A 19,194-nucleotide genomic window follows, 5' to 3' on the forward strand; every position below is an offset into this window, starting at 1 on the left:
CCCCGCTGAGCGGAGAGCCCGATGTGGGGCTTAATCCCAGGACCCTGGGATCACGACCTGAGCCGAAGGCAGAGGCTTAACCCACTGAGCCACCCAGGTGCCCCAGTACCTTTGTTCTTTTTATTGAATTCATTACGTATTCATTAGGTTCAACATTATTATTTTATATATAAAATTAATTTTGGTCATGCCATCTTAAAGTATTTTGGAGGAAGGGCTTTTAATTTTGAAATTATCTGGGTGTTCTTTAGAGAAACCAAAGACAAAAAAAATTTTTTTTTTTTTTTTAAAGATTTTGTTTATTTATTTAACAGAGAGAGATCACAAGTAGATGGAGAGGCAGGCAGAGAGAGAGAGAGGAGGAAGCAGGCTCCCTGCTGAGCAGAGAGCCTGATGCGGGACTCGATCCCAGGACCCCGAGATCATGACCCGAGCTAAAGGCAGCGGCTTAACCCACTGAGCCACCCAGGTGCCCAAGACAAAACATTTTAATCGTTCTCAGTCTTGGAGCCAGACCATCCGAAAGGCTGCGGAGTGAAACAAGAACAGACGCGCGTGTCCCAAACACAGTCCCTGAGTGTCCGCGACTCCGCCAAAGCGTAGTCTTAATGGGGTGATGTCAGTCACGGAGGGCTTTGTGAGGACTCGCATCAGCTCCTGTCCTCCAGCACGAAGGGCACGTCTCCCCTGGCAGGCCGGTGAGGGCTGCTCGTCTTACGTGTGTGCGGCTGAGGCTTGTGCTTTGTGCTCTGTCTCCCCAGAAAGAGCTGGGCACCTTCGCGCAGAGCTCCGTCGCGCTCCACCAGTCCATTCCCGGCTTCCAGACCTCGTTCCAGCCCTGCAACCTGCTGGGGGCCGTGCGGCTCGTCGAGGAAGTCAGCGCGCACATCAGCGTCGACTGGAGCCCTCGCAAAGCTGTCAAGAAGACCGGTAGGGGGCCCGCGCTCGCCTCTGCCCTTTGCCTGGGTGGAGAGGTGGGGATCTGTCACGAACCTCCCTTCCCGGGAGACGGGGCCTCTGTGATGTCGTCCCGGTACCCGCTGCCTGCGGTGCAGGAGGGCGTGATGGTGCTCGGGCTTCCGTGAGGGCCGCGCCGCTGGGCAGCACGGGGCGGGGGGCGGGGGGCAGGGGCAGGGACAGGATCCGGCGCGCGTGAGGGCGGGGGGCGGCAGGAGCCCGGCTGCTGGGGTCTGGGGAGGAGGAAAGGCCGGTGCTTGGATTTGGGTCGGGGTCAGTGTTCACCCTTTGCGCTACTCCGGTCCTTGTACTTCCCTTCGTGGTGGCAGTGGCTCCTCCGTTTGGAATGAAATGTTGATTTGCGAATTGGACACAAATTAGAGATGTTGTACATTTGCTGTAAACACTTGTGTGCGTTTGCTTTCTACCGTGCATTTGTTAGTAGGTTTTGAGAAGATGTTTGCTGTTCCTTAAAGTGAGTAATAGCTTCTAGTTAGTTTCCTGCCGTAGCAGATGAGTCGAGGCTTGAAATCCCGGACTCAGCATTACGCTGACCGGAGTTGAATTCAGGTGCATTAAGGAACTCAGACGACTTCCTTAGCTCTCTGGTGGCAAAGCAAACCTAGGATCGTGGCCTGGTAATAACACATACGGTGTCCTGGGGTTTTCTCCTGGGGCTATGAAAACACCATTTTTGGAAGGAGAACTGTGGAGATGGTGTTGCTTTCTGTGTCTGGAAAGGCAGACGTGCCTGGAACTGAGAGGCGTGGGCAGCAAGGCAGAAACAAGGGAGACTGAATTGCCTCATCCTTTTATGGTTTTTCTTCCCAACCCTGGGGAATCTGGGAGGACTTAATGGAAGTTAAGTAAGAATCAGATCAGATAAACTCTGGAGTCCCAGACTGGTGAGGGAGATGAAAGCAGTCGGCACCTTATTCTGGAAGAAAGCGGGCGTTGTCACTGGTCCTTCCAAGGACTTTGGGGGGCCGGGGAGTCGCGGAGGCAGCAATGTCCGTGGGCACGCTGTGTGCCAGGGGTCACCCGCCCCATCACAGATGTCCGTGCCGACGAGGGAAGACAGCGCGTGTCCACGTTTAGTCGTGCCCAGGGGACTCCCCGTGGGCGTGTGTCGGGCCGCGAGGATGCTGGGAGCTTCTCTGGGGTGAGAGGTGGGGACCCCCCCAGGTCTGGGGTGAGAGGTGGGGACCCCCCAGGTCTGGGGTGAGAGGTGGGGACCCCCCACCAGGTCTGGGCAGTGCCGGCCAGATGCCGACACGCACGCAGAAGCTTCTGTTCTGGAATTTCATTTACCACAGAATCGTTTCTTCACAGCAGATGAATTTCCCTGTTTGCCAAAACAAGTGGCATGGACCCTGGCTACAAGCAAGGTTTTCATGTACCCGGAGCTCCTTCCAGTGTGTTCTCTGAAGGCGAAGAACCCCCAGGATAAGATTTTCTTCACCAAGGCCGAGGACAAGTAAGGGTTTGCTGTGGGGGACAGAGGCCCTGAGGAGAAGACCTGGTTCTCTCTCTTGAGGAGCGTGGGGGCGGCCAGGCGCGTGGTACCCAGCATGGGCAGGGGAGACCAGAGACCGGCACGGGGTGCAGTGGGTGTGCTCCAGCGGGGCGGACACTGCTCTTTTTGGGGAACAGAGTGCACTTTGGGAAAACATTTTAACTTTTTTTTCCCCATTGTGAAAAAACCCATCTCACAGTACTATTGGAGAACATTTTTCAAAGGAAAAACATTTTTATCCATTATCCTCAGCACCCCATGGAAGTGATTTTCTTTTCTTTCTTTCTTTTTTTTTCTTAAAGTAAGCGCTGCAGCCAGCATGGGGCTTGGAGTCACAACCCCAGACTGAGAGTCATGTTCTACCGACTGAGCCAGCCGCGCACCCCCAATGATTTTTCATACAATTTTTGGCAATTTAAGTATAATTTTGTTTTGCTTTTTTTGAGTTAACACCTTGAAATTGTTTTTCAGTGCTCTGGGCTGGAGCGCCGTCCTTCTTGTAGTTTCTGTGTGTTGTCTTCTCAAGCGGTCCTGCACAGCCCTGGGACGGCCCTTTTATCTGCCGTGTTGGTTTTCTCTCTTCTCTGGCCCTGCCGTCCCCCATGTGGCTCCAGCAGGGATCTTTGTGCATTGAGCTTTTTTTTTTTCTTAAAGATAATTATTTATTTGGCAGAGAGAGGCGCAGCGAGAGAGGGAACACAAGCAGGGGAGTGGGAGACGGAGAAGCAGTCTTTGGAGTTTAACCCTTTGGGTACATTCTCAAGCGTGGGGTTATTTGGTAAAGGTCAGGAACATGTTCGGGCTCCTGGTGCATACCGGCCAGTGCCGTCTGCGAACCGCGGTGGCCAGGTTAGGTTGGGACACGGTCTTGGTCCCGGTTTATTACGTCTCACACCGCGCCCAGTATTCCCTTCACATTTGTTCTGTTAGCCCCATCCTCCTCCCTTTGAATTTCTTCGGTACGACTGGTGTGAAGCACGTCACGATCGGGGATTGTTTAGTCGTCTCTGCCTGTTTGCCCTCTTCCCACCTGAGCGGGAGCTCCTGGCTGTCGGTAGCCGCCTCAGATCTCTGTCGGGAGCCACTGGCCTGCACAAGAAGGAGGCGTGCAAGCACTGGGGCGGACGCTGCGGGCTGCTCCGGGGAGAGCACGTTCCGCAGAACAGAAGGCGGCGAGTCTGAGGCCATGGGTCCTTTCTCAGTTTGTTGGCTCTAGGGCTGAAGCACTTTGAAGGAACCAAGTTTCCTAAGCTGCTGATCAGCAAGTACCTCCTCACCTGTAAGACCGCCCACCAGCTGACAGTCAGGATCAAGAACCTGAACATGAACCGGGCCCCCGACAACATCATCAAGGTGCGTGCTTCCCGCCGACCCCCACTCCGAGGGCCCTGGCTCCTGCCGCCGGAGCTGCGTCGCTCCCCCTCTGGCCTTTCCAGGGACACTGACTTGTTCTCCTCTGGAGTCTCATCTTTTTCCTGTTACAGGAATTTCTCCTAAAAAATGAAATTCTTCCAACCTTTTTTTTTTTTTGAGATAGAGAGAGATTGGGAGCGAGCATGGGCGGCGTGGTGGGGTGAGGGCCGCGTGGCAGGGAGCGGGGGAAGCAGGCTCCCTGCTGGGCAGGGGCCTGACTTGGGAATCGATCCCAGGACCCCAGGATGTTGACCTGAGCTGAAGGCCGATGCTTGACCACTGAGCCGCCCAGGTTCTCCAGAATTATTCCAACGTTTAAAATACTTCTCGACTTCATGTTTACCTCCAGCCTCTCCCGTCTTTTTCCCACTAGCTTCGGGAGACACCACTCTGCCATGTCCTCCTCCTCACGTTTCCTATGTAGGTGTGTCTGTCAAGGTTAAAAGTGTATACTACATGGAAGGTAAATCGTTTAAGTGATTTGAAGAGTCAAATGGAGGCGCCTGGGGGCTCAGTCGTTAAGCATCTGCCTGTGATCGAGTCCCATGTCAGGCTCCCTGCTCAGCAGGGCACCTGCTTCTCCCGCTCCCTCTGCCCCTGCTCGTGTGTGCTCAGTCTGCCTACCCCCATCAAATGAATAAAGAAAATCTTTAAAGAAAGAGTCCGTAGTTCTGAGGCTTATTACGAAGAATGTTTTTCTGCCTGTTCCGTGCTGAGGTTTGGAGGGGTGGTGTGTCCGCGTCTGCATCCGGATGTGCCTGTCGTTGCCGCCACTCAGTGCTTTGGATTGAAGCCTTATTTATTAAAGCACGACACAGACGACAAAGGCTCGGGCCTCCCGCCGCCACAGCCCTGCTGTCATCACGGGCGTCCTCTGCCCCCGGTTTTCCCACTAGAGATGGGATTCAGGCTTACAGTAGAGGCGTGATACGTGTTTGCTACCAGCCGAGCTGTGTGGTGCGGCGTGACTGCTTCGCTGCCGCCGTGTTTCTGTGGAGGTGGTAGTTGTGCGGGGGGAGCGGGTGGGGGCCGGTCTCGGGAGCTGTGTACTTGCTGTTGGACGCTGGAGTTGGCTGCTGTGCTGGGAGTCTCCGGTCACTGTTCAGACGATGTCATTCTGGCCGGCTCCACTGGCCCGTTCCCTCTAAACGCGTTGCTGTCTCGGCTCGCTGCACCGACGGCTTCTTGGGATTTCTCTCCCCCGTCATCAGGGCTTCGTTTTGCTTCTCTCCCGTGTGTGCTCCTGGTCCCCGAACCCCCGTCTTTCTAGCTTTTCTCCTTCCTTCTTTTACTGGAGCACATCCTCATGGCATTCTGGGCAAGAGTGCTGGAGAGACAGGTGTGTAGATTTAAATTGCCTGTGGGCCCAGTGTTCACGCTGTGTGGACAGGCCCGGAGGCAGCGTCCCAGTTTGTGGGTGTGACCACTGTCACCATGGGACACAAGGTCTTACCGTTAACTGGGGGAAAGCTACGTAAGACCTTTCTGTCTTATTTTTGGTATTTCTAATGAATTTAATTATTTAAAATGAAAAGTTTTCAAAAACTTTAAAAGTATATCCCTTTTCTGCTCCCTACTTTCATTGGGTCTAGAACGAGGGTAGAAATCATTTTTATTAGAAAGTTTTAAGGTCCTTGCTCCGTTTTCTTGTTGCTAGTGATTTGATGCCTTGAACCTGTGTGACCTTCCCCTGCCCCGCCACCCCCCAGTACTCCCTGCCCCGGGAGCATATAGGGCTTTTCCTTTTCTCCAGTGTTTTGGGATTTTCTGGTGCTGTGGATGCTTCAGTTTGGGTCCAGTGAGATTAATTTTCCAGTGACTGGGACCCAGTCCCCACGGGCTCTCCCCTGGGTGGTTCCCCCAGTCCTCCCACTGGTCTTCTCTTTCCTCAACATTTGGATCTTTTGTTGTACTTTCTGGGGTGTTACTTTGGCTTTTTCTTCTGACCTTTCTGCTGAGTTAGCTCTGTTTCTCTGGTTGTTCTTTTTCTTTCTTTCTTTCTTTTTTTTTTTTTTAAAAGATTTTATTTATTTATTTACTTGACAGAGAGAGAGAGAGGTCACAAGTAGGCAGACAGAGAGAGAGGAGGAAGCAGGCTCCCTGCGGAGCAGAGAGGCCGATGCGGGGCTCGATCCCAGGACCCTGAGATCATGACCTGAGCCGAAGGCAGAGGCTTAACCCACTGAGCCACCCAGGCGCCCCAGGTTGTTCTCTTTCATTTCTGAAGCTTCTTTATGTTCATTGAATATTCTCTAATGGTGAACAGCAGAGGGGGTGCAGGAAGCGGGAGAGGAGGAAAGCCGGGCTTGTCCCCAAGTCCCGTCGCACCGGGCACCCGCCGGCCGCGGTGCCTGACAGCCTCCGTCCCGCTGCAGCTAGGCTACAGCCGGGGGGCGGGACTTCTGCAGCTTCTGCCCGCCCTCCTCATCTCTACCTGTCCCTTTTCTCTCTCTGCCCCCACTTGTAGAGGTTTCTGCGGGCTCACTCTGTGGCCAGCCTCCAGCCTCCGTCTTGTTGGCCCGTAACTTCACGCAGCACGCGGCTGCTTCATTCTGCGTCTCCGCGCCTCCATCTGCTTTTTAGTTTTGGAAACTTTGGTGCTTTCAGCTTTTCTGTCATTTTCTCTCTTACAGGCTTTGACCTTCCAGCACTTCCCTTGTTTTCATGGGGTTTTAAGAGGGAACAAGGCCAAATGTATGTGTTTAATCTGTTTTGAACAATAAACGTCGTCTTCGCTTTTACACCCCTGGAGTATGGATCGTGTCCCTCTAAGGATCCCGGTTACTCCCTGTTGGCGGGGCAGCGGCCGCCCCCATGGCTTCCTCCCGTGTGGCCGTCCGGCTGGGGCTGCTGCTGCTTCTCTCCTGCTCTCGGTGCAGCTGCTGCTTCACGAGCCCCTCTTGCCCTGCTCTGCCCACGCGTCTGAGCTCTGCAGGAAACTTGTGGTGTGTCGGGACGCCTGTCCCCTCTTGCTCCTCAAGTCTGTGGCCTTGGTCCAGATTCTTGTCCCAAGCGCCAGCTCCACATAGCCAGCTGTTGCCAGGAATCCTTTCCCGGCTGCGTCGTTCACTGCTCAGTCTGAGCCGTGTCCCTCTGCACCTTCTCGTTGTCACCGCCAGCCCCCTCCCCTCCCCCAGCGCCCCTTGCTGTGGTCTGGGTCCCTGTGCGACCTTGCAGTCTGGCTGTTGTCTCAGTGCCTAAAGTTGCCCATTGTCCTTGATCCCTGCCATAACCCGGGCTGTCCCCAAGCCCCCTGTGTTCTTTCCCTGCCTCCTGCCCTGATGCCCGCGGCCGTTATGGTGCCTGCATTAGTGCTGTGGTTTTTTCCTTTCTTCTTCCTTTTTTTTTCGTAAATGAATGAGGTGCTTTAATTACCCAGCATTTGTTCTAATGATTCTTGTTGGCAGTTGCTGCCTGTCCAGCGATTCTGTCCAGACCTCTGCCCCTGAGGTATCAGTTTGTGGCCCCATTTTGGTCCCTTGCCACCATTTTCAGCCCCTCCAGGGCTGGCAGGATGCTGCAGGTCGTGCTCGTAGAGCCTCCACTGCAGCGGCTGGGCGTGAGCTTGTTTCTCTGACGTGGCCCGGAGCTGCAGGTGCCGTGAAGCCGCTCGTGTGTGAGACCAGTTCTTGTAGCGAGCGGGCTTGAAGGTGTCCAGCATTCAGGGACTTTCAGCTCCATGGACCCCTCGAGGACAGCTGCTGGAGCTCTGACGAGCGGCCGCTGCTTCCCGTCTTCGCGGGACCTCCAGGCCTCCGCGCCGACCGGGCCTGTCCGGTCCTGCTGCTTGCACCGGCCGTGGCTCCAACGCACGGGGTGGCCACATGCAGTCGCCCCGGGACCCCCTGGCTCGCGCTTCCGGCTGGGGAGTCTGGCCCTGATGCCCCATGCCCAGACAAATGCCATGGTTTTCTTTTTCTTTCTTTTCTTTTTAAATTTTATTTTTTTATTTGACAGACAGAGATCACAAGCAGGCAGAGAGGCAGGCAGAGAGGGGGGAAGCAGGCTCCCTGCCGAGCAGAGAGCCCGATGTGGGGCTCAATCCCAGGATCCTGAGATCATGACCCGAGCTAAAGACAGAGGCTTTAACCCACTGAGCCACCCAGGCACCCCATGCCATGGTTTTCTAACTGGTGTTTCTGCTTCTGGCTCCTTCCACTGCTGCCGTGGCCGCCTCTAGATGGCTCGCGGGCAGAGCCCATGCTGCACGGCGCGGCACAGAGGCCCCCGCCTTTCCTCCAACTTGTCTCGGGATGTCTGCTCACATTCCCTTGTAGCCAGACCAGTCTTTCTGTGGTTCCTTAAACCCGGTCGTGATTTGGAAGGAGAAGGGTGTTGGCAGCCCCCCCCGCCGGCACCGGCCCGCTCTGTGCCACCGGGAGTCCTCTGTAGTCGCAGCTGCGCCAGAAACGTCTGTGTGGTTCGGGAGTGACTGGTGCGCCACGTCTGTGTGCGTCTGTGTGCGCTTCTTCCCAGAGAATTTCATGTCTGGCTTGCTCTCCGCCAGCCTGCGCTCCCTGGGAGCCCGACCGCTTCTCCGGCTCGTCTGCTCCGCCTCCGGCGGCTCCGGCGGCCGCGCGGCAGGTGTGGATTCGGGGATGCGTGCTGTCACCTTCGGGAGTCCCGTGGGCTCACTCTGCAGACGGCCTCCGGCCACGCGGCAGGTGTGGATGCGGGGATGCGTGCTGTCACCGGCCGCTTCCCTCCCGCTCTGACGTCCTTCGGACTTACTTCCTCAGTTGGAAGCTTCCGTGGGTCGCAGACAAGGGTTCAGGCGCTGTTGTGTAGGAGCAGATCTGAAGGAAGCGCTCCGACCTGCTCCCTATTCTCTGTGCCCGAAGCTTCTCCCTGCCTGCTGGTGGCGAGTGTTGCAGAAGTGTCATCAGGATCAAGGGCTTAGTGGAATTGGACACGCACGGCGTGTTGCCGGTGCTGGTTAAGGTCGTGGCGGGGTGGGGGGATCAAACCCCCCACGCTTCGCTCCCCAGCCCAGCAGAGGCCCCCGTTTCTGGAGGGAATGTGACTCGTGCGTCATTTCTTCGCCCTCAGTTTTACAAGAAGACCAGACAGCTGCCCGTGCTGCTGAAATGCTGTGAGGAGATCCAGCCCCACCAGTGGAAGCCGCCGGTCGAGAGGGAAGAGCACCGGCTTCCGTTCTGGTTAAAGGTACAGCTTCCTCCTCAGAGTGTGTAGGCGGCAGAACGACACTGACCCCTGCCAGAGGCGTTGGGGGCTGCCCTGCGCCCCCTGCCGTAGCTGTAGGATGGGCCCAGCAGACCATCCTCTTTCCCGTTTCCTCTCCTGCTGCTTCCCCTGCCCCTTACCTGACTCTCTTTCCTTTGTAAAGTGGTGGGTGAAACGGTACAGCATTTCTAGAGTGTGTAGTTAGGATGTAGTGTTTGTAGAATTGGAAAACTACAAGAAAACTCTTTCTTGCAAAGATTTTTTGAGCTGTTATGGAAAGGTCCCGAAAGTCCTGGAAGCCCGGTGGTTTCGTCCCAATCCTGGGTCAGTGTGTTCTTGTTCTCAATAGGCCAGTCTGCCGTCCATCCAGGAGGAGCTGTGGCGCAGAGCTGACGGGGCCAGAGGGGCAGGAAATGGGACTGGAACCGCCGAGGGCAGCTCAGAGCCAGACCTGGGGAAAGGCAGCTCGGAACCGGGGAGTGAGAGTCCGTACCCACTGCTGTTGCCCAAGGGTGTAGTCCTGAAACTGAAGCCCGTGGCCAACTGTTTCTCCAGGAGGGCCTGGAGACAGAAGCGGCCATCAGTCCTGAAGCCGCTGCTGATCAGACCCAGCCCCTCCCTCCAGCCCAGCTCCACGGCTGGGAAAACACCAGCGAGGTCAGCTCCGTCCGAAGCCCCTCCGAGCAAAATGGTGGTCCGGATTCCTCATGTGCTCCAGCCGGCCACCGTCGTACAGACGGTGCCGGGTGTCCCTCCACTGGGGGTCAGGGCCGGCGAGGCTTTCGAGTCTCCGGCAGCACTGCCTCCCACGGCCCCTGAGGCCGGGACCAGCTTCCCTCTGTCTGAGCCTCAGACCCTGCTCTCCTCTGCCCCTGTGCCCAAGCTCATGCTGCCCTCACTTGCCTCTTCTAAGTTTCGAAAGCCGTGTGCAAAGCCGAGAGCCTCCAAGAGAAAGGGGGCCAAGGCCTCTCTGTGTCTGGAACCAGCGTCCCTCCTCCACCCGGTCCCCGTTATCTTCACGGTGCCCGCCACCACGGTGAAGGTCGTCAGCCTTGGCAGTGGCTGCAACGTGATCCAGCCCGTCAATGCGGCCGTGGCCCAGACTCCTCAGACCATTCCCATCACCACCCTCCTTGTCAACCCCACCTCCTTCCCCTGCCCCCTGAGCCAGCCGCTTGTGGCCTCCTCTCTCCCCCCGCTAATTGTTTCCCGCAGCTCTGTGAGTCTGCCTGTCCCGTCCACCCCTGAAGATCAGGCCCCGGTGAATGTGGACATTGGGTGTCCCGTGGCTGAAGGGAAAAATGCCTTTCAAGGCCTAGAACCCAAACTAGAACCCCAGGAACCCTCTCCTCTCTGTGCTCCTGTCTTCCCCAAGGAGGAGCACAGCCCAGGGCCCCCAGCAGCAGATCGCGTGAGCCAGGAAGAGCGGCCAGAGAACCGTGCCTGTGGCTGGGCTCTGGGGAAGGCCGAGGGCGAGGGCGGGAGGCGGGCTCTGGAGCCGCTGCCCCCGGGGGACTTGCAGGAAATGGTCAAGATAGAACCTCAAGACCCTGGGGAGGGTGACTCTAGTGGGTCCGCAGGGCAGGACACCTGTGAGGACATCAGAGAAGAACATTCTGTGACATTGGACGCTGGCTTCCCCGGGGAGGAGCCGAGCGGTCCTAGCGAGCTGAGACAGCCAGCCTTGCAGCAGGAGGAGGAGAGAAGGGAGCCGGCTAGAGCCGCGGCAGCTTCTCGGGAACCTCGGGATCAGGGAGACTCCGGAGATGGGAGCAGAGGCTCTCCCAAGACGGCTTCTTCCTGCGCCGACCCTGAAGGGGTGCGAGGGAGCCCCCCAGGCAAGTCTGAGGACCTCGCTAGTGCCAGTGGCCAGACGCGGGCGACCCCGGCTGGGCCAGAAGCTGGTGGAGAGAAGGACGGGCCGGAGGACGAGGAGGAAGAGGACTTCGACGACCTGACCCAGGACGAGGAGGACGAGATGTCCTCAGCCTCTGAGGAGTCTGTGCTGTCGGTCCCGGAGCTCCAGGTGAGAGCTGGGCGCGTTCTCAGGTGTTCGTGGACAGGCCGCTGCTTGCTTGTTGCACTTCGGTGTCTTCCTGCCATTTTTGTCGGACTTTGAATGCAGCGTGGGGCACAGTTTTGCCGGGGGCGGGGGTTGAGGCGAGAGGGGAGGAAAAGCGTGAACTTCCCCGGGGTGTTCTGTGTGACTCAGTCACTGGAACGTTAGATCGACTCACCTGCGCACAACTTAAACGGCAAAACACGTAGATCATGAGTGTGGATCTCAGCAAGGGAAAACTCGTTGGGGTAGAAGGCGGCCTTTCAAAACACATCCTCCCCCACTTGCGGTGGGGCTTGCGTCCGACTCCGCGCAGGGCCCTGGTGGCCTTGCTGGTGGCCTGGGGCGAGTCGGTGCCAGCCTTGGCGACGTTCTCGGGGGCTTTGCAGGAGACCATGGAGAAACTGACCTGGCTGGCCTCTGAGAGGCGTGCGGGCCAGGAGGGCGAGTCTGAGGAGGACAACTCACAGGAAGAGAACTCTGAGCCGGAAGAAGAGGAGGAAGAGGAGGCAGAAGGGATGGAAAGTCTGCAGAAGGAGGACGAAATGACAGACGAAGCCGTGGGAGACCCTGCTGAGAAGCTGCCGGCCACCTTCGCCTCGCCTGGGACCGCCCCGGAAGCGGAGGCCAGCAGCGCCCCGGCAGGTGAGGGGGAGCCTGGTGTGCGGGGTGGCTCTCAGCGGGCCTCCTTTGTCAGTGCCGTGCCGGGTGGCTGGTCTGAAAGCCAGTGTGAGACTTTAGAGGCAGTCCTCTGGGGCCCCTGCATGCTCCCCTCCCCCATACAGGTTTGCCTACACCCTTCGCAGAGAAGCGCGCTCAGACCGTCCGGGTGTGACTCTTCCCAGCCGCTAGGTTTGTGTTAGGTTCACGCGAGCCTGTGTGCTGGTTCTCCATCTGTCTGCGGTTCCTCCCCGAGACCTAGTCCGTGAGAGCCTGGCGTGAGCCCGCTCTCCTGCTCAGGCCCCTTGGCGTCAGCGTGCAGTAGCCGAGATCCGCGTCTCACCGCGGGGAGTGCGGCTGTGCCCGCACGGGGCTGGCCTGAACCACGCTTGTGCCTTCCCACCGCGTTCCTGCTGGTTTGTCCTCAGGCCACCCCGGACAGCCAGCGGGATTTGGGTGGCCTGCGTGCAGGTGGCCGGTGGGAGGAACGGGGCTGTGGGTTCAGAGCAACTGTTTGATCGCCTATATTCTCAGGAGAGCGCGGCCGAGCTGCTGGGAAGGGCCGGGGCAGTCAGCGAGTTCGAAGCAAGCGGGGAAGCCGAGCCCGGGCCAGCAAGGACACATCCAAGCTGCTGCTGCTATATGACGAGGACATTCTCGAGCGGGACCCCCTTAGGGAGCAGAAGGATCTGGCCTTTGCTCAGGCTTACTTGACCAGGGTAGGCGGGGGCAGCTTCCCACCAGGGCATGTCCCCCTCAAATGCAGCTGCTTCTCTGCCGGGACCGGTGTCGAGAAGAGTCTGGTTTTTAGGCTGCACAGCCGCCCTGCATGCCCCGCCTTTGCTCTCTCCTGGAGTTGCCCCCAGAGCTGCATGAGGGAGATAGGACCCCGGCTTCCGTCAGCCGCGGCTTGTTGTGACTCCTTTTGCGTCACCCCTCAGTTCAGAAAGCGGGGAAAGGTGATGCCACCATCATCAGCGAGAGGGCTGACTGCGGGGTCGGCTGAGAAGCCAGACTGGTGGTGCCTGGCCAGAGAGCAGGCCTCTGCGAAGCGTCCGGTCTTGAGAGAGCTGAGCGCATGTGCCCGGCACTCATCCCTGCAGTGTGACCGTCTGGTTGCTTTATCCCCCTGGGCAGCTGGCTTGCTGGCAGTGATGGTCATGCTTTCTTGTCTGCTGATACGTCACTGACACCCGTAACGAACGCGTCCTTGCCCCTCCGTGGTGCTGTGGGGAAACGCGTGTACCGGCCGCATTTCAGTGCCGAGTGGAGAGCAGGAGAGAGAGGCTGGGGCTGTGGGCAAGGGAAAAGCTTGCTGGGTTTTGTGGGGAGGGCCGCAGTCCCTGGGGAATGAAGGCGTTTCAGGGCCTGCTGGCAGTGAAGGCCTGCGCGGGACTCCTGCTCCGTGTCTTCCATGAGCAGATCTGAGGGGAGGAGCCGCCTCCGCAGTGGGCTTCTGCAGGGGGTTCTGGAGCTCTGTTCGGGACCTCCTCCTCCCGGTCTGCACGGCTCGCTCATCCTGATGGCGGAATGTCTTCCTGCGTAGGTCCGAGAAGCGCTGCAGCACATCCCCGGCAAGTACGAGGACTTCCTGCAGGTCATCCACGAGTTCGAGTCCGGCACCCAGAGGCAGACAGCGGTGGGCCTCTACAGAAGCCTGCAGGCTCTGCTCCAGGACTGGCCTCAGCTGCTGAGGGATTTTGCGGCTTTCTTGCTGCCTGAGCAGGCTCTGGCCTGCGGATTAGTGAGTGGGTGCATGAACTCCGGGGCAGGGGGGCTGCTGGGGCCGGGGCCGGGGTTGGGGGCGGTGCCCCCAAGGAGAATGGGCCGACAGCAGCCTCGTCTCTTGGCACATCCCGGTCAGATGGCCCTGGTGTCTAGGGTGGTCAGTGCCCCTTTGTTTTCACCGGGGTGATCTTCCCCGGTCTCTGCGGTTCTTATAGTGCAGTGGGAGGCTGTGCCCGTGGTTGCCATGAGAGCTTCAGGTACATCCTGCCCCTTGTAAGACAGGCGGTCCTTCCGGCAGATGCCTGCGATGTGCCCAGGGCGTAGCAGGCAGTTCTCAGTCCTAGGAATGTCGTAGGTAGAAAAGAGTGATGTCCTTGTTCTCATGCAGCTTCCATTCTTTGGGGGAAAGTTGGGTGATAAACAGTAAGATACATACGGTGATATGCATGAGGGTTAGAGAGTATTTGCGAATGGAAAAATGTATATGATGCTTCCTAGTGCCAACGCCTCATAGCGAATCCGTCAGGAAGGGGGACCGGGGGCGTGGCTCCAGGTGGGGCCTCGCAATTTCCTCTTGTACATGGTGGTCTGGAGGGGCCGCTGTGTAAGGTGATATTCGAGATGTTGGTGAGTACGTGTCCCCGCGCGAGGGACGCCCCAGTTCAGGGTTGAGAGACACGGGAATGGAGGGCCGAGTGAGCTCTGGCCGGCTGGAGGTAGTCCCATGGTCCCAGGGGTGACACGTGCCTGCCGGGGCTCTCTCCCCGGGGGGGAGTCAGGGTCAGTCGTGGACACTGTCTAGACCGTGTCAAGCTGGAGCATCTGACGTCACCACCCTTGAAGTAGTCTCGCGTCTGGAATCTGTCCTTTGCGTCATAGGTGTTTCGGGTTGGTCGCCCTTGCAGCCCAAGGTGCGCGACACCAGGTCTCGGGGCCAGCCCCACGGCTCTCACAGAGGGCCCTGCCCCAGCCACACGCTCTCAGTGCGTGGGCGTGGGGCACCCCGTCGGCCCTCGCGGCGCACGTGACGCTCTTGCCTTCTCTCCACTGTGGTAGTTTGAGGAGCAGCAGGCGTTTGAGAAGAGTCGCAAGTTTCTCCGGCAGCTGGAGATTTGCTTTGCAGAGAACCCCTCGCACCACCAGAAGATCATCAAGGTCCTCCAGAGCTGTGCGGACTGCCTGCCCCAGGAGATCACGGAGGTGCTCTTTCCTGTCCCGCTGCCTTTCTGCTGCCCCGTGCCTAGCCTCTTGCTTCCGGGGGACCTTGGAGTTCCGGAGGGGAGGAAGGCGGCGAGGACTTTCCCGGCTTTCCTGAAGCACGAACCCCTGGAGCAGGGGCGCTTGTCTCCTGAAACCGGAGCCTGACCAATCTCTCGGGCTCAGGGATGCCATTAGTGCCTGGAAGGGAAGTTCAGGGAAGGAGGTGGTGGGGCCTGGGGGGGACTTGCCTGCCCGCTCTGCTCGGGTTGCCGCCAGAGCTGGAGGTCAGGAGGGTGAGGTGCGGAGTGTGGCCATCAGGAATGAAACGTGTTCCTAATCCCCCTCCAGTGTGGACACAGGAGCAGGGACAGGACGCTGGAGACGTCTTCGTGCTCCGAGAGAGGCTTCGTGCCCCCCGTGGACTGGGAGTGTAGTTGGGAGCGAGTGGGTTCGGTTTGGGACGGAGCTGGTGAGGCTCCGGACGCGTCATCTTCCCCTGCCCGCTCCCCGCAGCTCAAGACACAGATGTGGCAGCTTCTCAAGGGCCACGACCACCTGCAGGAGGAGTTCTCCGTCTTCTTTGATCACCTGCGCCCAGCGGCCAGCCGCATGGGGGACTTCGAGGAGATCAGCTGGACAGAGGAGAAGGAGTACGAGGTACGGCCCCGAGGCTGCAGCGGCGGTGGGGGCACGCACCGGGGGCGCCTGCCCAGGTCTGCGCTGAGGGGCCCCTGCTCCCCGCAGTTCGATGGCTTCGAAGAAGTGGCGCTGCCTGACGTGGAGGATGAGGAGGAGCCCCCCAAGACGCCCGCAGCCTCCAAGAGCAAAAGGAGAAAGGAGACTGGGGTCCAGAGTCATGACAAGGTACCCCAGGTTGTTGGGCGTCACCTGCTTGTCTCGAGCCAGGCCTTGAGTTTCTGGAGCGTTTCTGGGGCGGCCGTGGCGCACGGCCTCTGGGCCCGAGGCCATACGGGGCGGTGGAGTGGGCGGGTTGCATTCGCGGGAGAGCCCCGCACGGCAGCCCCCCCGCAGCTCCCTAGCTCGGTGCCGCGCCTCTGCCCTTGGGTCGTGACTGCTTCTTTCCTGTGTGCGGAGAGAGAAGCAGGTGTCCCCGCTCAAGCAGTTTGGTAGCTGTGAACACTCAGCTGTGGGACGCGTGCGTGTACCTCTCGGAGGTCGTGTTCTGGCACCGGGGACGTGCCACGGCAGGGCCATGAGCAGATGGCTCTCGTTTGCATTTGCCCGGGGTGGGGGCGCCGTGCAGCGGGAGGCTGGCGCTGGGCCCTCGTGTCTCTTCGGTGGCTGGGCTGGGGTGCAGGCCCAGGCGACCCGGGGTCTGCTGGCCTCACCACCCTCTGCTGCTCACCTGGCGGGACCGTCTCCGCGCCTTTCCTCTTCGTTGGGCAAAACTGCTTCTCAGCAGCTCGATAACCTTCGGCGACTTAGTGAATGCTTGGGTCCGCCTCTTCGTCGTCCGTGGGGGTCATGACAGTATCAGCGTCTGGGGTCCCTGAACAGAGAGTGGCCCCGAGGGGGCTGGTGGAGGGGGCAGAACCCCAGGCACGGGGACGCAGGAGTCAAGGTGGTTGGTCATCCCAGGGTTGTCGGACTTCAAAATACCATCAAATCATCTGGGCAGCTGGGCTAGGTCAGTCCTCTGTGATGGTGAGGGCCGTGGCTGAGTGTCCCCAGGCCACGGGAAGAGCTGCTGTGCCGTGAAGGAGAGAGGGTGCTGGTCAGGGCAGCCTTGCTGCAGTGGCCGTGTCCTCTCTGGACTCTGCCTGCGCTAACCGGCTGCCAAACAAGCCCGGTGTCTTTTAGGAGGCTGAGTGGCCGGACACTGCCAAGGACTGTGCCTGCTCCTGCCATGATGGAGGCCCCGAGTCCAGGCTGAAGAAGAGCAAGAGGAGAAGCTGCGGCCACTGTGGCGGCAGGGTGAGCGCGGCAGCAGCGGTGAGCGGGTCCTCCCTGGTGTGCGGGGCGGGGGGATGGGGAGCTGAGCGCGGGGGCGGGGGGGGGGGCCATGGTGGGAGGGGCTGGCCCTGAGGCCTCACTGCCGGAGGCTCTCTGCAGCCCCCGTTACACGGGGCGAGCGTGCGAGCACCCCATAGAACCATTTACAAGTGTGTAGTGGATTTTGCTTTTTGAAATTGAAACAAAATGAACCATTTTAACTATTTCTCAGATTTTTTCTTTTCTTTTTTATGAAAGACCCCGAAAGGGTTGGGTTGCTTGGCAGCAAAGATAGAGTGCTTGGTTCGAGTGGGAGGAGCAGACATTTAAGATTGTCGGTTGACCTGCCAAGGATCGTGGCAGGCTGGCTTCCCGTGGTCAGCACCCCCCGCCCGCCCCAGATGAAGGCCATGGGGGCACCCTTGACCAAGAAGGCTGTTCCTGCAGGTCTGTGACAGCAAGTCCTACAAGAGCAAGGAGCCCCAGGAGTTGGCGGGAAGCAGTCCCCACCGGGAGGCCAGCAAAGACCTGCAGGAGGCGACGGCCCGCGAGGAGTGCGAAGGCCCGGAGGCGAACCAGGACCAGCCCGGCGGGCGTGCCGGAGGCGGAGGAGCACCTGTTCCCGGTGAGTGCTCTGCCCGCCGGCCCTGCCTCTGTCCCCATGTCCGCTTCAGTGGAACGTGCCTCACGCTAGAACATCTTTGAGCCCAGAGAGATGAGTCTTTGGCTGGTGGACTGTCCTTTGTTTACTGACAAGTGATACAATTCCGTCCAGCCTTGACTTGCTGTGGCCTGTCCTCTGTCAGAATTGGGGGTGCTGCTGTCTGTCACGGGCATGCCCTTCCCCTGCCCTCCTGACGCGACCTGTGCCCCCAAGGGCTGTCTCAGCAGGTCCCCCTCCCCCCTGCATGGCCCTGCGGTAACTTGGGGTCTTAGGTGCATGTCGACCCTGTGCGTCCCCTCAGAGCTCTGCTCCTCTCCTAGCAGGACTGGCAGTGGGGAGCACTCCGCTGTCCCCTCAGGAAGCGAGTCTTACGGATCGGCTCGTCCTGGGGGGCCCCCGGCCCTATGCGCCGGAGACGACCCAGCTTTCCTCCAGTACCGGAGCCGTGTGCGCTGGGAGGAGCCAGGCCTCGCCCGAGGTCCTCTCCTGCCCTCGGGCGTCGTCCAGGCTTCCAGCCGAGGGGGAGGACCAGGAGGCAGTGGGTGAGCCAGAGGCTTCTGTGCCAGCCTGGGCGGCTTCGGAAATGGAGAAATGGCCTGGAACCGTTGAGACCCCTGCTTCCTTCCTGAGTCCTGTTTCCTCAAGGACCAGAGACATGGGGAGAAGACAGATGTCCGAGAGGTCAGACGCTCCAGAGAGCTGGCTGCTGGCGGACACAGCCGCGGTGAGGATCGCAGACAGGACGTCCCCCGTGTGCGACTCTTCATTGGGAACGGACCCCTCAGAGTCTTCATCCACGGCCCCTCGGGGAGCTCTGGCTAAAGACAGCGGAACCCCGGGCAAGGGTCCCGTGGGGGAGCTGCACCCGAAGGCCACAGAAGCCACGGTGTGTGCCAATAACAGCAAGGTCAGCTCCACCGGGGAGAAGGTGGTCCTGTGGACGAGGTAGGTGGCGGCGGAGGGCGCGCGCACAGACTATGGAGCACATGCGCGTGCCTCCCCCGGGACTAACCGCGGCACGTGGCTTCCAGGGAGGCCGACCGCGTGATCCTCACCATGTGTCAGCAGCAAGGGGCGCAGCCGCAGACGTTCCGCGGCATCTCGCAGCGGCTGGGAAACAAGACCCCCACCGAGGTAGGCGGCTCCGGCCGGGCGGGAGACTTGAGCCCCAGCGGGAGCGAGGACGGGCCCGAGCAAGGAGAGCGCGGGGGGACCAACCGAGGGGCCGGCCCCGGGGGCCCCGCGAGGGTCCGGACTCACGTGGGCGCGGGGCCGCGGTTCTAGGAGCGCGAGGGCTTCGGACTCTGAGGTAGCGACCCAGAGACTCCATTCCAGGTGTTTGTCGGAGCGCTGGGGTTTAGGGCCAGACGTGAGCCTCTCTGTGAGAATGCAGCCCTCCCCCTGTTCCCGTGCGGGGCACGTGAGACCGTTCACGAAGCGGAGCGTCCCCGTCTCGCCCTAGGTGTCCCACCGCTTCCGGGAACTCGTGCAGCTCTTCCACACGGCCTGTGAGGCCAGCTCCGAGGAGGACGACGATGCCACCAGCACGAGCAACGCCGACCAGCTCTCTGACCGCGGGGACCTTCTGTCCGAGGAGGAGCTGGACGGGTGACTGTGGGCGCACGTGGGGGTCGCATCCCCCCCACCCGCGCCGGTGCCCCAAGCGGGGGGCGCTTGTACTGTGCCGGGCCACCGCCCTTGAGCTCAGAATACAGAGCTGGAGGAGCAGGGGCTGAGGACAAGGATGGAGGCAGACAGGGCTGGACGGCTATGCCCACGAAGGCCTTGTTCAGGATCTTTGGAAGCTACGGGGCCTTGGCCCTGGGGAAACAGGGGCTTGGCTCCTTTTCAGCACCCCCA

The 19,194-nt window shown here is 59.7% G+C and overlaps 1 protein-coding gene across 20 annotated transcripts in view; it reads left to right on the plus strand.

Annotated features, from left to right (window-relative positions):
* The window catches only part of GON4L (gon-4 like), a 67,749-nt gene extending 48,634 nt beyond the window's left edge, over positions 1–19,115 (plus strand). For 9 of the 20 annotated variants that reach the window (XM_032318709.1, XM_032318710.1, XM_032318712.1 and 6 more), the window contains 16 exons: positions 762–930; positions 2,290–2,434; positions 3,676–3,826; positions 8,936–9,052; positions 9,420–11,096; positions 11,519–11,981; positions 12,324–12,508; positions 13,336–13,533; positions 14,574–14,717; positions 15,231–15,374; positions 15,462–15,581; positions 16,539–16,670; positions 17,118–17,295; positions 17,655–18,279; positions 18,366–18,468; positions 18,797–19,115. In XM_032318709.1, the coding sequence (XP_032174600.1) occupies positions 762–930; positions 2,290–2,434; positions 3,676–3,826; positions 8,936–9,052; positions 9,420–11,096; positions 11,519–11,981; positions 12,324–12,508; positions 13,336–13,533; positions 14,574–14,717; positions 15,231–15,374; positions 15,462–15,581; positions 16,539–16,670; positions 17,118–17,295; positions 17,655–18,279; positions 18,366–18,468; positions 18,797–18,946 (4,701 nt within the window). In that variant the 3' untranslated portion in view covers positions 18,947–19,115. Of the gene's footprint in view, positions 1–761; positions 931–2,289; positions 2,435–3,675; positions 3,827–8,935; positions 9,053–9,399; positions 11,097–11,518; positions 12,509–13,335; positions 13,534–14,573; positions 14,718–15,230; positions 15,375–15,461; positions 15,582–16,538; positions 16,671–17,117; positions 17,296–17,654; positions 18,280–18,365; positions 18,469–18,796 lie in introns of those variants that run through there. The other 11 variants (XM_032318716.1, XM_032318717.1, XM_032318705.1 and 8 more) reach the window with 10 other exon arrangements.
* Positions 19,116–19,194: the final 79 nt, after the last annotated feature.

This window comes from Mustela erminea, chromosome 17 (assembly GCF_009829155.1).
Source record: "Mustela erminea isolate mMusErm1 chromosome 17, mMusErm1.Pri, whole genome shotgun sequence".
Taxonomy (NCBI): Eukaryota; Metazoa; Chordata; class Mammalia; order Carnivora; family Mustelidae; genus Mustela; species Mustela erminea.